At 38.1% G+C, this 15480-nt stretch overlaps 3 protein-coding genes across 3 annotated transcripts; 1 reads left to right on the top strand and 2 right to left on the bottom strand.

Moving 5' to 3' along the window:
• Window positions 1–1003: 1003 nt before the first annotated feature.
• On the top strand, window positions 1004–4465 carry PKNH_1110600 (falcilysin, putative; the record flags this gene model as incomplete). The annotated part of the gene is made up of 1 exon (XM_002261246.1): window positions 1004–4465. The coding sequence occupies one exon, from the start codon at window positions 1004–1006 to the stop codon at window positions 4463–4465; it is 3462 nt and encodes a 1153-aa protein (XP_002261282.1).
• A 1765-nt stretch (window positions 4466–6230) lies between these two features.
• PKNH_1110500 (RNA-binding protein, putative) lies at window positions 6231–8669 on the bottom strand (the record flags this gene model as incomplete). The annotated part of the gene is made up of 9 exons (XM_039114127.1): window positions 6231–6497; window positions 6726–6771; window positions 6927–7111; window positions 7256–7366; window positions 7490–7651; window positions 7793–7870; window positions 8004–8225; window positions 8364–8456; window positions 8667–8669. The coding sequence occupies 9 exons, from the start codon at window positions 8667–8669 to the stop codon at window positions 6231–6233; spliced, it is 1167 nt and encodes a 388-aa protein (XP_038969747.1).
• A 2058-nt stretch (window positions 8670–10727) lies between these two features.
• Window positions 10728–12785, bottom strand: PKNH_1110400 (protein arginine N-methyltransferase 5, putative; the record flags this gene model as incomplete). Its single annotated transcript, XM_002261244.1, has 1 exon — window positions 10728–12785. One exon carries the CDS (start codon window positions 12783–12785, stop codon window positions 10728–10730), a length of 2058 nt encoding a protein of 685 aa, XP_002261280.1.
• Between the last annotated feature and the right edge of the window lie 2695 nt (window positions 12786–15480).

Here is a 15480-nt window from a genome sequence, read left to right as displayed (position 1 = left end):
AGAATGCACAAATTGAAAAATATATTGATCCCACAATTGCGAGTATGTGGCATGTGACATGTACATGCAATAAAAAAAAAAAAAAAAAAAATGACAAAAGTGTGCTAATCGAAGGAGAAATTATGGCCCACACGAAATGGGAAAAATTTTGCGTGAACTGCAACCAGACGAAGTCAGGAAAGTGTGCCTTTTGTCAAAAAAGAACGAAGTGACGAACATAACCAAGTGACCAACCTGACGAAGTAACCAACCTGAACAATCTGAACAAGTTATTAATCCCACGAATGACAAAACCGATGAATGAACAAACCGAACAGCTGACCAGTTTCACCAAACCGAGCGAATTGGCCGAGCACAATTTGCCGCGTGACGCAAAAAACATAAAGCCAAATTTGGTGTACGGCAAGCACAGGAAAAGGGGATCTCTCTGGCGACGCTTGACAATTTAAAAAAAAAATAACTTCAGAGCAAGTAAATATATGCGTACGAATTTACATATAAATATATATCAGTACATATGCATATACCCACCTACTGCATGTATGCCGCTAACACAGGAAAAAACTCACACGGGATAGAGAAGCGCTTGCGTGTATGTCATCACAGGTGTTTGAGACCCCCCAATTAGCTATTTAAGTGAATTAAAAAAAAAAAAAAAAAAAAAAAAAAAAAAAAAAAAAAATAGTGGCTTGATTGCACATGTAGAAGGCAGATCCTTTTAGTAGGTTTGTGCATACTTTGGTGAAGCCCCCCCCCCTTCTTTGCACGAAGGCTGAGTGGATATGTAAAATAGTGCATGAATAATTTCTATGTAGAAACTAAAGGTGAAATAAAGTAAACCAATTTGTTTTGGCAAACAATTTGTATAACATAATAAATTTCCTCCTCCACCACACCTCCCCCCCCCCAAAAAAAAAAAAAAAAAAAAAAAAAAAAAAAACAGGATAATTGTTTTTTTTTTTTTTTTTTTTTTTTTTTATAAACACATATCATTCTATAATAAATGAAATTAATGAGAGTTTTTGGGTATTTAAATATCATCACAAATTGTTTTAATGGCTTATTATGCAAAGCGGAAAAAAGGAAATATAATGTGTTTACGAACAGCTTCGTTTATTCTATAAGCACGACGAACTTGTATTCATTTACGGCCATGATGAGTAAGTCCCCGGAGTGGGCACAGGAAAAGTGCCCGGAGCATAAGAGTTACAACATTATTGAGAAGAGGTTTAGTGACAAATTCAAGATGACATACACGGTGTATGAGCACAAGAAGGCGAAAACACAGGTCATAGCATTGGGGTCGAATGATCCCTTGGATGTAGAACAAACTTTTGCCTTCTACGTGAAAACATTGACACATTCAGGGAAAGGAATTCCTCACATTTTGGAGCACACCGTTCTGTCCGGTTCGAAAAACTTCAATTATAAGGATTCCATGGGTCTGTTGGAAAAGGGGACGCTAAATACGCACCTGAATGCATACACATTTAATGACCGAACTGTGTATATGGCTGGATCGATGAACAATCGAGATTTTTTCAACATCATGGCTGTTTACATGGATAGTGTGTTCCAACCAAATGTACTGGAAAATAAATTCATTTTCCAAACGGAAGGATGGACATACGAAGTGGAGAAGCTGAAAGATGAAGAGAAGAATGCAGATGTTCCCAAAATTAAGGACTACAAAGTTTCGTACAATGGCATTGTTTACAGCGAGATGAAAGGTTCCTTTAGTAGCCCACTACAACATCTCTATTACGTTATAATGAAAAATAACTTTCCAGATAATGTACACTCAAATATCAGTGGTGGAGACCCCAAGGAAATTCCTACGTTGACGTACGAAGAGTTTAAAGAATTCTACTACAAGAATTATAACCCTAAAAAGATTAAGGTGATTTTTTTCAGTAAGAACAATCCCACGGAGTTGTTAAATTTTGTAGACGATTATCTGAATCAGTTAGATTATACCAAGTATAGGGATGATGCCGTAGAAAATGTAAAATATCAGGAGTACAGAAAAGGGCCTTTCTATGTTAGGAAAAAATTTGCTGATCATTCAGAGGAAAAGGAAAATTTGGTTTCCGTTTCCTGGTTGTTAAATCCTAAGAAAAATGACCTGCTCGATGTAGATCTCAGTTTAGAATCCCCTCAAGATTATTTCGCCCTGCTGATCATAAATAATTTACTTACCCACACGACTGAAAGTGTTCTGTACAAAGCGTTGATAGATTGCGGCTTGGGAAACACCGTCATAGATAGTGGCCTGGATGACAGCCTGGTGCAGTTCATTTTTAGTATCGGCCTAAAAGGAATAAAAGAAAAAAATGAAAAGAACATAAGTCTGGATAAAGTACATTACGAGGTAGAGAAGGTCGTTTTGAATGCGTTGCAGAAAGTGGTCGATGAAGGATTTAACAAATCTGCAGTTGAGGCTTCGATAAATAACATCGAATTTGTGTTGAAGGAGGCAAACTTGAAAACGTCCAAAAGTATAGACTACATTTTTGAGATGGCGTCTAGGCTAAATTATAATAGGGACCCACTTCTCATTTTCGAATTCGAAAAGCACTTGAATGTGGTTAAGGATAAGATAAAGAATGAGCCGAAATATTTAGAAAAATTTATCGAGAAACATTTCATTAATAATTATCACAGAACGGTTATTCTTATGGAAGGTGATGAGAATTATGGAAAGGAACAAGAAGACTTAGAAAAAGAGTCCTTGAAAAAGAAAATTGAGAGCTTGACGGAAAAAGAAAGAGATGATATCATCGTAGATTTTGAAAATTTAACAAAGTACAAAAATACAGTAGAATCTCCTGAACATTTGGATAATTTCCCAATCATAAGCATCTCAGATTTGAACAAAGAAACGTTAGAAATTCCTGCAAATGCTTACTTCACCACAATCTCTGAGGAAAACAATATGGGTAAGTATAACCAAGTCAAATTGAGCCAAGATGTCTTGAAAAAAAATATGGACCACTTGATTAGCAAGTACGTTTTGAAAGGTTCTGGAGGTGAGGCAATAACTAACGGTACTACAAACAAGGGTGATTCTTCCAACGGGGAAATACCAATGCTCATTTACGAAATGCCAACGAGCGGTATCCTTTACCTGCAGTTCATCTTCAGTGTGGATCATCTAACGTTGGAGGAGCTCAGCTACCTGAACTTGTTCAAAATGTTGATCCTGGAGAATAGGACAACTAAGAGATCATCCGAAGAGTTTGTCATTTTGAGAGAAAAGAACATAGGAAATATTATGGCTAATGTAGCTTTGTACTCCCTGAGCGACCATTTAAAAGTTACGAACAAATATAATGCGCATGGGTTGTTCAATTTCGAAATGCACGTGCTAAGTCATAAGTGCAATGAATCGCTGGAGATAGCTTTGGAAGCAATAAAAGATTCTGATTTTTCTAACAAGAAAAAAATAATAGAAATTTTGAAGAGAAAAATCAATGGAATGAAAACGGTATTTAGTTCGAAGGGATATTCCTTACTGTTAAAATATGTCAAGTCCCAAATGAACGCCAAGTATTATGCACATGATTTAGTCTTTGGGTATGGTAACTATCTCAAACTACAGGAACAGTTAAAGTTGGCTGAATCTGATTTTTACAAATTTGAGAAAATTTTAAATAGGATAAGAGATAAAATATTCACCAAGAAGAATTTACTAATTAGCGTAACCTCAGACTCTGCAGCGTTGGATGAACTTTTTGTGAAATCGAAAGATTCATTCAAGAATTTGCTCCGTTACTTGGAAGAGAATGACGCCAAAGACAATGGAATAGAAACCATCGGATGGAATGAAGAAATAAAACAAAGCAAAGTTATAGAAAATGTGCAGAAGAAAAAAGAATTCTTTGTCATCCCAACATTTGTAAATGCCGTTTCTATGGCTGGAATGTTGTTTAATGAAAAGGAATTTTTAGACCCTGCCTTTATCGTTATCGTAGCTGCTTTGAAAAATTCCTACCTATGGGAGACAGTTAGAGGCCTAAATGGTGCTTATGGAGTTTTTGCTGATATTGAGTATGATGGCGCGGTTGTATTTTTATCAGCTAGAGATCCCAACTTGGAAAAAACACTTCAAACTTTTAAAGAATCTGCACAAGGTTTGAGAAAAATGGCAGATACCATGACGAAAAATGATTTACGCAGATACATTATCAACGCCATTGGAAATATTGACAAACCAAGAAGGGGAGTTGAACTTAGTAAATTGTCACTTTTGAGAATTATCTCCAATGAGACAAAACAGGATCGAATTGATTTTAGAAAAAGAATCATGGAAACAAGCAAGGAAGACTTTTACAAATTTGCTGATTTGCTAGAGAAGAAAATTAACGAGTTTGAAAAGAATATTGTCATCATTACGAGCAAGGAGAAGGCCACTGGATACTCCACCAACGTCGACCAGGAGTTCAAGCAAATACACATCGAGTAAGTTTCTTTGTGCGAAGCCAATTTCCTAGAGGAGAACGGGGAGTAGCAAAACCCATGTTTGGCTATCTCCGTGTAACTCCTATTTACCTACATTTCTTTAGCGCCTGCGCTGTGCTGACTTTAAGTATATTCCTCCCCCTCCCGTGGCTTCCTCCATTTTTATCCCCTTTCCCTGGTGAAGAGGGGCGGGGGGAGGGGTGTCACGATCACAACCTTTTGTTGTATAAACTTTTAAAAAAAAAAAAAAATGCATTCGATTATGCCAAAATATTTCTTCCATAACTGGACGGAAAGGTGAAATTATTCGAAAGAACCTGCTCTTAGGAGGTCACCAATTTAGCGTGCCCTCAACACCATCCCACACCTCTTCGAAGTGGACCCGTGTGAAGGGGTTGTAAAACGATTTATTCATTAGGGGGAATATAACTTGTTCGTCTTTATTAAACCCTTCTGTCAGAGATGTTTGTGTATCCGCTCTATAAATTCGTCACATGTTATACAACCCCACATTGAGATTGTTTAAATTTCCGCGGAACGCACGCACCGATTAGGTGCGTTCATAAGAAATGTCAGAGGGGGAATGACACGGCAATGCGTTCGTGTTTTATGGAACCCCAATTCTGCTCCAATGTTGCTGGAGGGTTAATGCAACTGTAAGTACTTTAGACACTCTGTAGAACAAAGCAGACTTGTGCAATATGCCGTAGCATGCCCAGTTCAGTACTTTCGTACGGGAGAAAATGTGCCCGCAGTTATACAGTACAAGAGCTTGAAAGAACAACCCACTAAATGTCAATTCGAATGGTCTCTGTGTTTGGAGAAAAAAAAAAAAACAACGCTGAAATGGGGGATATGGCGGTGCACCCCTCAAATTAAAGCCATTTAGCGTTGATTTAAAGGAAACCTTTCTTTGGCATATGATTTCCAAGGAATTTCCAATACTTTTGTCTCGGACGGGGAAAATAAAGAATTACGCAGGAAGTTTTTGTGTGGGAAGTTTTACGGAAATTAAATAAAAAACGAAATGTTGTTAGACACATAAATAACTTCCCAAATAACGTCTCAGTGGCATATCGCAGTAACGTCGGAATAGCTCCGTAAAAAAAAAAAAAAAAGCTCTAAACAGCCACATGAAAAAAATCAGGAACTTTTTTTTTTTTTTTTTTTTTTTTTTTGAGAAATCTTTATATAAATTATCAAGATTAAACGCCATCAGAAAAAGAAAAAGATAGTGTGCAAAAATTCAATATGGGGTTACAGTAAAACACACATGGTTCCTTTGGTAAGGAAATGTTTGCTTTAATTAGGTGGTGCAGGAGTGTACATCATTTGGAGTATGTGTAACCCTTGTTGCATGTGCACACGTAAAGGTGTGTGTCCGTGTGTGCCAGGTGAGGGTGTATACGTGCGGGAAATGCATACCTACTGTGTAGGTGCGGGTGAGTGTCTCCTTGTGCTAAACGGACGCATGCTGAACACTCGCACGAAGGAGCACTAATTGGCATTAATTTGCACGGATTTCGGAGTGATTCTTTTTAATGCAATGAGATTCTACATATGAGCGCGTATACATGGACACGCAAATAGGTACCATGCATACGTAAAATCGGTACGTTAAAACGGGTACGTGGAAATTTTACATCACTAAAATATACGCCCATAAAATGTGTGCCCAATAAAGGCGTGCCCAATGAAGGCATGCCCCAACAAATGCTTAAATAAAGATCAGCTCCATAAGGCCCTCCTTTGGATGCGACTTAAATAGATTAAGTCTTTCCCATGTTGTTGTAATTCTTGTTGTACGACCTCTGGATGTATGGTGCCTGCTCATTATTTTTGAAGAAGTTATAGGGGAAGGGGCCATACTGCGAGTTTAAAAAGGACTGGTGCATTTCATTGGTTGGAACTCGAGAGTTGAATCTACTGTTGGGTAGCGTGCTTTGGATGGGATACATTTCTCCGCTTCCGAAGTTGGGTGAGTCGTTTCCATGGCATGTCATGGGTGGGGGAGGCGGAGATGGCGAACCGTAGGACTGCACAAGGGAGGAGTGGGGGGATGGAAAAGGGAATCATTTATTATATGTATAGAAGAAGTATATACTCATATGTAACCACACGGGAGGGATAAAATTCTCTCCACATTACGTATTAATGGGATATATAAATACAAATATCCAGCACGCCAAAAAGAAAGAAACACACAAAAAAAAAAAAAAAAAAAAAAGACAGGCTTCTTTTTTCCGTATGCATCTTTAAATTACATTATTTCCCATTCGATCAATATTTAGGTACTGTGGGGCCAAATATCTGCAATGTTTGGGAAAAAAAAAAAAAAAAAAAAATTAACATAATATATATGTCTTTGTAAAGTGGGAATTGAAACTAAATAGACTTCAATGTGTACATGCATTCGCCCCCCCAAAATTCCATTTTTTTCTTTCATCCTGAAAGTAAATACTTACTGTTCCTCCCCTTTCTTTATGGAGACTTTTAAATATTTATTGCCCGCGTTAAATCCATTCATACCGGCCACGGCATTTATGGCACTTTGCTGATTCTCGAAATTTATGAAGCCGTACCCTCTGCTCTTTCCATTCGTTTCTCTTTTGATCGTTGCACCCAAGATATTTCCATAGTGCGAAAAATGCTGCAAAAAGGATGGGGTGATAAACACAACAATGATGTCGTAAGCAGTAAGAAAAGGAATGAGCAATACAGGGTTGCACAATCTGTAGGAGAAGCTACACATGAGCTGACGCATGATTAATTTTTCATGTCGCGCAAACCTTACCCTTTTTAAATCCTTATCACTCCAATCATTTGGTAAATAAAAAACGAAAATGGTGCACCCCGGTTTTATTTTCTTTTTGTTGTTTTCGTTGGAGCTAGACTTTAACAGGACCTAAGAAAAAAAGGGGAATGGGGGGTAAAAGAAGATGAGAAATTTATTTTGTCCTTTTGCTGCTTTGTCGTTTCCTCCTCTTTACAGGGGCGTGCTCTCCCCGAGTAGGGATGAAATCCTCACCTTGAGCCTCTTTCCTGCATGCACTTCCACTTTGTTCATATTTGATATGGCCATCGTGGCGCTGTGGGGGTCCGTGTAAACAACAAAACCGTATCCTTTACTCGTTTTGTCATTTTTCTTGGCGACCGTGGCGCTTTCCAAATTTCCGAAAATTTTAAATTTCTTCAAAAATGGGAAAAAGGAAAAAAAATAAAATAAGTATCAATGCAGTTTTACGTGTGTACAACGTCACATGTCCATAAGCGCATGGACGTTTTTTCTTCCGAAGGGTCATTCTTTAAGACAACAATTTCTCCCACTTACATCGAATAAATCTTGGTCATTCCAATGGGGAGGCAGATAAAAAACGAAGAGTGTCGTTTTCTTATTTTCACTATTTGGCTGAAAAGGAGCAAAAAAAACACACACACACACAAATTTAAATAACTACTCTTTTGGGGGAGGATTTTTCTCCTCTGCATGTGTACATATGCCCATTTTTTTTTTTTTTTTTTTTTTTTTTTTTTTTCCTTACTTGTGTTTTCTGTGGGGTCTCAATGTTCGTAGAATTCATGTCCATGCACTCTTCCACCAATTTTCTGTTAGTGACCTTCAGAACCTTCCCGCTCACTTCTTTCCCATTCATTACTTCTATAGCCTTTTGACATGCCTCTCCGTCGTGAAATTGAATGTAGGCATACATATTTATGTCCTTGTCTATTATGACATTGTTTATAGTTCCGAAAATCATGAAGTTCTAAGGAGGGGGGGTTGGGGGAAGCACACATGTACTAACAATCTTGCACGTGTGGCGACACTCATAACATTGTATCCAATGAGTCCACAACATGTACGTGCGGCAGTCCATTTGGTCCACTCCATTTCGGCCTCTTACATTTTGTATGTCATTTTCCGTCCATTCAGTTGGAAAATTATACACAAATATGCTATTCGATTGAAAGTTGTTATTCCAGTTCATTTTGTTTTCCTGCAGGAGAAGGCAAAGGGGAAAGAGGTAATGCAAAAGTGAGCATCCATAAGGTTGTAGCGATTTTGTGTGCGGGATTCCTGAGCGCGGTAGACAATCTATGCACATATTTAACTATGCCACATGCGCTACATTTGTTCGTTCGTTTTATTCCACAATTAATTCGGGCGCAGCACGAAGCGCGCGCTCTACCGTTGCAGTCCTTCCTACCATTGTCGCTGTTCTCGCTCAGCTCTTACAAAATGTAACAACATATAGTATACTATAACTTATTTAAATGTAGAAAAAATTGTCGATTAAGAAGGTATCACAAAAAAAAAAAAAAAAAAAAAATTTAGCTTCAAATTATCATTAAATAGCAATGGGGGGATACCCTAAAAGGAGAAATTATTCACGGGTAGGCACATAAATAAGGGTGTATGCTCTTTTTTTTTTAAAACTAAATTCGTTTGGTACAACTACACTTTTTTTTTTCTGTGTACTTTACGGTTATATAAATTAACACATACATATATATGTAGAAGCATAGTATGCGCGGTCAATGTGCAGCGAACAAACATTACTGTGTTGGTAATACGCCTATAACATACGCACGCACAAATGTATAGGTAAATATAAACCTTCCTTGGGCTTGTTTGGTAACGCGTTCACTAGCGCTAATGGCGTTGCAATTTCTTGTGGGACTTGTTTTTGGAGGTTACTGTGGAGCTCCTTTTTTTCCCTTTTCTTTTCTTTTAATTATGCGGTACTCAGCTTTGTAAACACAGCTTCACTTAAACGGTCACAGGAAGAAACGTACACGCGATGGCTACAGCGTGGAAAGTCGGTAAAACGGCGAACAAGCAAATTGAAAAAACGACAAATAGAGGCAAAGCGACAAATAGAGAGGTATGAATTATTTATCTATTAAAGGTAGGCCATTTGTTGTACATCATTATTCGTACGTTGTTAATTCGTATGTCACATAAAGGGTATTCCATAAAAGTTGTATTCCATAAAGTTGTACGTGGTAAAATCATATATTGCAATTACGGGGCAAGCATTAATCAGTAGATAAAAAAAAAAAAAAAAAAAAAAAAAAAAAAAAAAAAAAATGAGCAAAACGTATTTTAACGATGTGCCGCAGTGCACAAATATGGAGGTCGTATCATGTGTGTTGTTATAGTTGAATAAAGTTGAACGCATCCATTTGATTTTTTCCTTCTTTGAATTGCACATATTTTTGTGCCCATTTTATAAAATATACCGCGCAGTTTTTCTTGCCCAAGGTGCGACAAATTGTTCGTCTGTTCTACATTTTTATGATGCTCTCGTTTCTGCTGCGTGGAATGTTTCTTGATCAGCACGTTGGAAACGTTAACTCATTATTTTACGATTTCACAATTTTGATCCTTTAAACGATAGGTCGTATTATTTATTCATATCCGCCAAAATAGCAGTATGAGCATTTAGCGTGCTTTTAATAATGCAAAAGGGAATGGTGAACACACACCGAACAGAAGTCATATGTGCTAGACACGAAGAAATATGAAGAGGAAACCTTCAGGGCCTCTTGTCGTTACGTGTTCATGGTTAGGGTTAAGGCAAGGGTGTTCGCATTAACGCGGAAGATAGGAATGTATATTCACAAATGTACACCTGCGTGTTGGCAAGCGTGAGTTGTTAATTGTAAGAGTATGGCTATGTGTCAGGAAAAACACTTGAAAAGATACAAGGAAAAAATAGAAAAATAACATCATATCAAAAAAGGAGAAATTGGGAAACGACGGGGGTCACGTTGCAAAGTGGTATCGTAAAGAGAACGCTTAGGATGTGCTGTGCTAAGGAGTATATATGTGTGCACATGTTCATGTTTACATAAGCTAACCCCATGGCACGAGTAATTTCATAACATGTGAAGGAAGCATCATGCAGATGCAATCGCAAAGTGGCTTTATAAAAATGTCTGTGGGAAACCTCCTGCATGTGCTTAGGTCACCCCCACAAGGTAACAAAAAAAAAAAAAAAAAAAAAAAAAAAAAAAAATCACCTCAATGTGATCAGAGTGGCAATCTTAATTAGTACGGATTATGCATCTATTCGTCAGTCCCAATTTGCGGTACTCCTTTATGGAGAGGCAAACTGGTTAAGTTTGTTCCAGGTACCAACGCACTCGGAGAGGAAAGCAAATTAAAGTCCAGGAAAATACGATAAAAATGTGAAGCTTACGAGGATTTCGCCGTAGAAGCAATCACCACGGAATGGTGCCAAAAGCTTATTACTTCTTTCCTCTCATCGACCAATGGAAAAGTGCTTCGCATTGTAGTTGTGAATGCAGGTTGACTGTGGTCCGTTAATACACCACTCGTACCAAATTTTGTGGCTATCCGTCAGGCGCCAGATACTTACAGATAGGGTCTGACCTTGTTCTAAAAATAAAATTCTATTTATGGGGATATATAAAGGGTACCAACTGTGTAAATTTTTCGTATGCGTATTAGGCTCGATGGACAAGTAGACATCATCGTACAGGTGGCTTTTAAAATAGCATAAGAATCCATGCAAGTAGGAGTTCATATTAATGGTAAAGTTCAAACGTTTGTAACGATTATTGTGATAATTATCCTTTTGAATTTGTTGGTTGGGAACTTGGAAAGTGAAACATTCAGCCGGTTCATCATTCGAAATTTTGCAGTAGGAGTACATATTAACAATGTAAAATATTTCATTATATCCTGTGAAATTATTTTGTCCTATTTTGTGATAAATTTGTGCACAAGAAATGGGCTCCATGTAGGACACACAGTTTTGCGGAATGCTCACGCCATCCTCCTGAAGATACTTTTGTATTCCATCCAAGCATTCTGGAAATAATTCATTATCTCCAAAGGAGCCTAGCAATTCGCTTACAATTAAATCTGCCTTTTTCTCCATTTCGAGATACCTCATATCGCTATGTATTACGTTAACTTGTTTCCACTTGGGGTTGGTAGCCCTATTTTTCAACACTAAAATGGCACTATCATTTTTTTCTATTGCATAAATTTGGTACTTTGTGATTTTATTTTTTTCTAGCGCTTGCAGGGTACAGTCTACTAGTGGCCCTCTTCCTGCACCAACCACAAAGATTATGATATCTCTCTTTTTTCCCTTCACATTGTTATCTCCCCCTTTTTGTAATTGCACGGACAAGTACTTACTAATAGCTAGTTCATACTGCTCATACTTGGTTCTATCCTTTTCAAAAATCTCATACGTTTGGGAAGGTAAATTATCCTTCAAGGGTTGCAGAGGTATCTGTAAATAGTCCCAATAGGCACTATCAAAAAGCGTTTCGTTATCGAAATTTTCGATGGACATAAAAAGCCTTTTTAAATAATAAATGCAACACTTGAGGTAGCTCACATCGGAGTCAAGGGTACCGCTACTGTAAAGTTCTGCTTTCTTCATACCATTCAGCAGGGGGTACTCATTTTTACCTTTCCCTGTTAAAACTATTTCTATATTTTTTCTAAAAAAGTACACTAGCAGGTCCTTTAATTTCTTGGGTAGATAAGGATATCCTGTCTTGGAATCAATAGAAAATACATTTAGTGGTATGAAGATTAATTTCACTGGTTCTGATTTCCACACATCTAAATTTATTCTATTAATGTCGACATTTTGAGGGTTTACTAATTCTATACCTACACTCAAATTGGAAAAATTGTGGTTGCAGTAGGGGGTAAAATTTGCCCATAAATTCCAGCCATTCACGGTTTGGTAGGAGGATACCCCTCCCGCAGGTGTACTGAAGGAGGAAGATGAGTCTTTGTCGCGGGGGCTATCTACAAGTGGCTCGTTTTCTACTCGTATTGCTAGAGGCACTTTCACAATGATAGAAACCCCATTGTAGTTGTGAACATTGGCATTTATACATCTAGCGTAATTATCGCATTTCTTGTAAGACGGAGGGTTGACAATTAAGTGCGATAAGGATATGTAACTGGCCCATTGCATTTCTTTGTTTAGCGCGTCAAGAGAATATGCGCTTAGATGCTCGCTCTGGTTATCTGGATCGATCCATTGTGAGGTGACCCCGTAGATGTTTTGCCTCCAAATATCATTATCCTCAAATTTATCACCAAAAAGGGGATCTACCTTATATGTGTTCAGGGTTACGCATGGTGAAGGAGTGCAGTCGGAAGGGTCGTTAGAATGGCTAATAAATTTTTCATGTTCATGGTTTTCCCTAAACAGCTTGGTTACGAGAAAATCTGCAGCCAACTCGTCTATCACGTCGCAGTTTCCCGCGCTATAATCGTACTCAATACCAATTTTTAAAACTCCATACTTGTTCTTCAGCGGCATTTTGTTCTCCCGGCCACTCCGTGTAAATTCGTTACATATATTCCGCTGTATGCAAGAGTGGTTGATGTTGAGGTTGCGCTGCGCGTATGTAGGCGCGACGCGGTTGGGTCATACACGCGCTATATTTATTGCTGGAGCTTTTCTATATTTATATTTCTACTTTTGGGGGGAAAGGCAACGCTCGTATGGGGTCCTTCTTCGCATGTACATTTGATAGGAGAACAACTATAACCTAATTTATTTCTTTTTATTTGCGTACATATGGATATATATTTTTTTTTTTTTTTTTTTTTTTTTTTTTTTTTTTTACTTAACATTGGAACTGCCTTGACGACGCATGAGTGAAGTGCGCACAAATTGGGGGTCAATCCGCTGTTGTTATGTTCTGCCCCATTTGTAGGTGAGTATAAGTATATACATAAGTTGCCAATGTAGCAAACATGTTAAGCCTACTTTTAGAGGACACACTTGGTACCAGTAAGCCTCTGTAACCGGGTTCCCAATAATGTAATTTCCCCGTCAAATAGCCTTCAGAAGGAGGTAAGAAGTATTTATGGGAATTTAGCGGCTCTCCCTTTAGAAGTAACCAATGTTGATCCGTATGATTTGTCATAATTCAAATTAATAATAACAGCGTTAATGGAATTTTTTTTTTTTTAAATAAGAAACTATGTGGGTAGCATTACATTCTATGCAAGACTAGGAAATATGAATTAGAGGGAGTAGTCCTTCCCTTGTTAGGCAGACATGGTGGGCGGAGTGCAGTTGAAAGAAAACCAGAGGGTTAGAAAAGCGAGGTTGTAATTGGGACCCACACAAACAGTACACAATAAGGCGCCACGTGAGATTATTATGTATCTCCTCAAAAGTGATATTTTTTTTTTTTTTTTTTTTTTTTTTTTTTTTTTCGTGTTTGTGTTTCTGGGTGCATGGTGCGGCACAAATTTAAGAATGGCCCTGTCATCATCTTCTGCGTCATGCGCGTAATGATCACGTAAAAGGTTGCGTTCCCTAGTGTGCCTTCCGTGGTGTTTTCCCTAGGAGTATTCACGCTTTTACCGGGACACCTGGAGATAGACACCTTGCAACCCTTCTCTTCGCTGCACATACGTCAGTAAATTTAGAAGCCCCATTTCACGTGTGTCTCTTTACCGATTCTTCCCCTCCCGGGCACTTAACATCGTTTGCAAATATAGAAAAGAACTGTTTTTTTTTTTTTACCTTCTGCCAAAATTGGTACATTTGTTTAGTTCATGAAGGGGTTACTTTTTTCATGGAGTATGTTGTCTACGCTGATTAAGCATGCGAGCCATTTTTAAGATGATTTATACGAGTACCTGGAATGGTTGGACTAGCGCGAGACAGCGAAACAGCGTAACACATATGCATATAAAAGTGAGAAATCTCCTTTGGCATTCCGTAGGAACTACTTACGCACCAATGATAAATGCGATTGTACTTTACTTTCACGCGGGTACAATGTAACCATTTGACGTCCTGGCAACACATTTCGCGGTTAAACTATTCCACAGCCTTTTTAATCTTTATTTTTTTTTCCACCACAACCCCTCCCCGTTAGTTGTGAATATACCGCTTGATTGACCACGCATAGCCCCACAGAGCGGGTATAATTTTCCGACAACACAACGTAAATGTGGAAGTGGTTAAAAGAGGGGAAGGAAGAAAAACGCAAAAAAAAAAAAAAAAAAGAAAATAGAAGGAATAATTAAATCAAAGTATGTCAAACTTGTCAACATAATTTACATAAACAAATGGAACGAATAAATCTGTGACAGATTAAAGCAATGTCACACGTGTAAGGCGAAAAAGTTGTAAATAGTAAATGCGTTTACGTTGTTTTTTGTTTGTATAATACTGCGTACATTTGGCGCCACCTTCCCTTCCCAAGAATGGGTGCATCAAAAAGTGAACCGTCCAGCGCGACAGAGAGAAGAGGAGGTGCCAGATAGTGAAAACAAAAGTTTGCTAAGAGAAAATGCGGCGAACAAAATCTCCACAATCGGACGAAGGTTATAACGCAGAAAATTACACATGTATATACGTATAATTTGTACAGTCTACCTATATGTGTGTGTGTACACGCTCATGTGTTGCATGAAGTCCACTTTACAATGATGTTCGGCGCAAAGAGATATGTACGACGCGCACATGTTTGAACACAAGGAAGGGCGCTGTAACGGAGAATATTCTTTTTATTTTTTCCTCGCCACTCCTTCCTCGCACAAAGGAAGTACGACCATCTTGACGCCCACAATACATTCACAAATAATGTAATTTATTTAATATATGCCTATGCCATGCAGTATATGTGATGCTCCAAGTGCAGCAGAAAAATGCGGCCAACAGACTGATGCGGAAAAAGTGAAGGCATTTTTACGCTGCGCATGTGAAGTGTACAATATACAGTACATAATATGTAGTATATAATATGTAACATGTAATGTACATTATTTTGTACATGTCAAAAGAATTATGCGGTCCATCCTTGCGCGTTGGGGTAACGTGTCAATGGATACTGCGTTAGTTGCATATGTGTGTTTATCCACTTGGCGGAAGAGAAGTTCTTCGCCTGCCTCCTCTGTCAACATAAGTGAGATTTGTGTTACATGTTAACATGCACAATGATGTACTGAAAGGGATTGGTGGAGCTAAGTCTGATAAGTGCGCACATGCT

This window comes from Plasmodium knowlesi (genome assembly GCF_000006355.2).
Source record: "Plasmodium knowlesi strain H genome assembly, chromosome: 11".
Lineage (NCBI taxonomy): Eukaryota > Apicomplexa > Aconoidasida > Haemosporida > Plasmodiidae > Plasmodium > Plasmodium knowlesi.
Note: the sequence above shows the minus strand (reverse complement) of the source record. Positions and strands in the feature narration are given on the sequence as shown.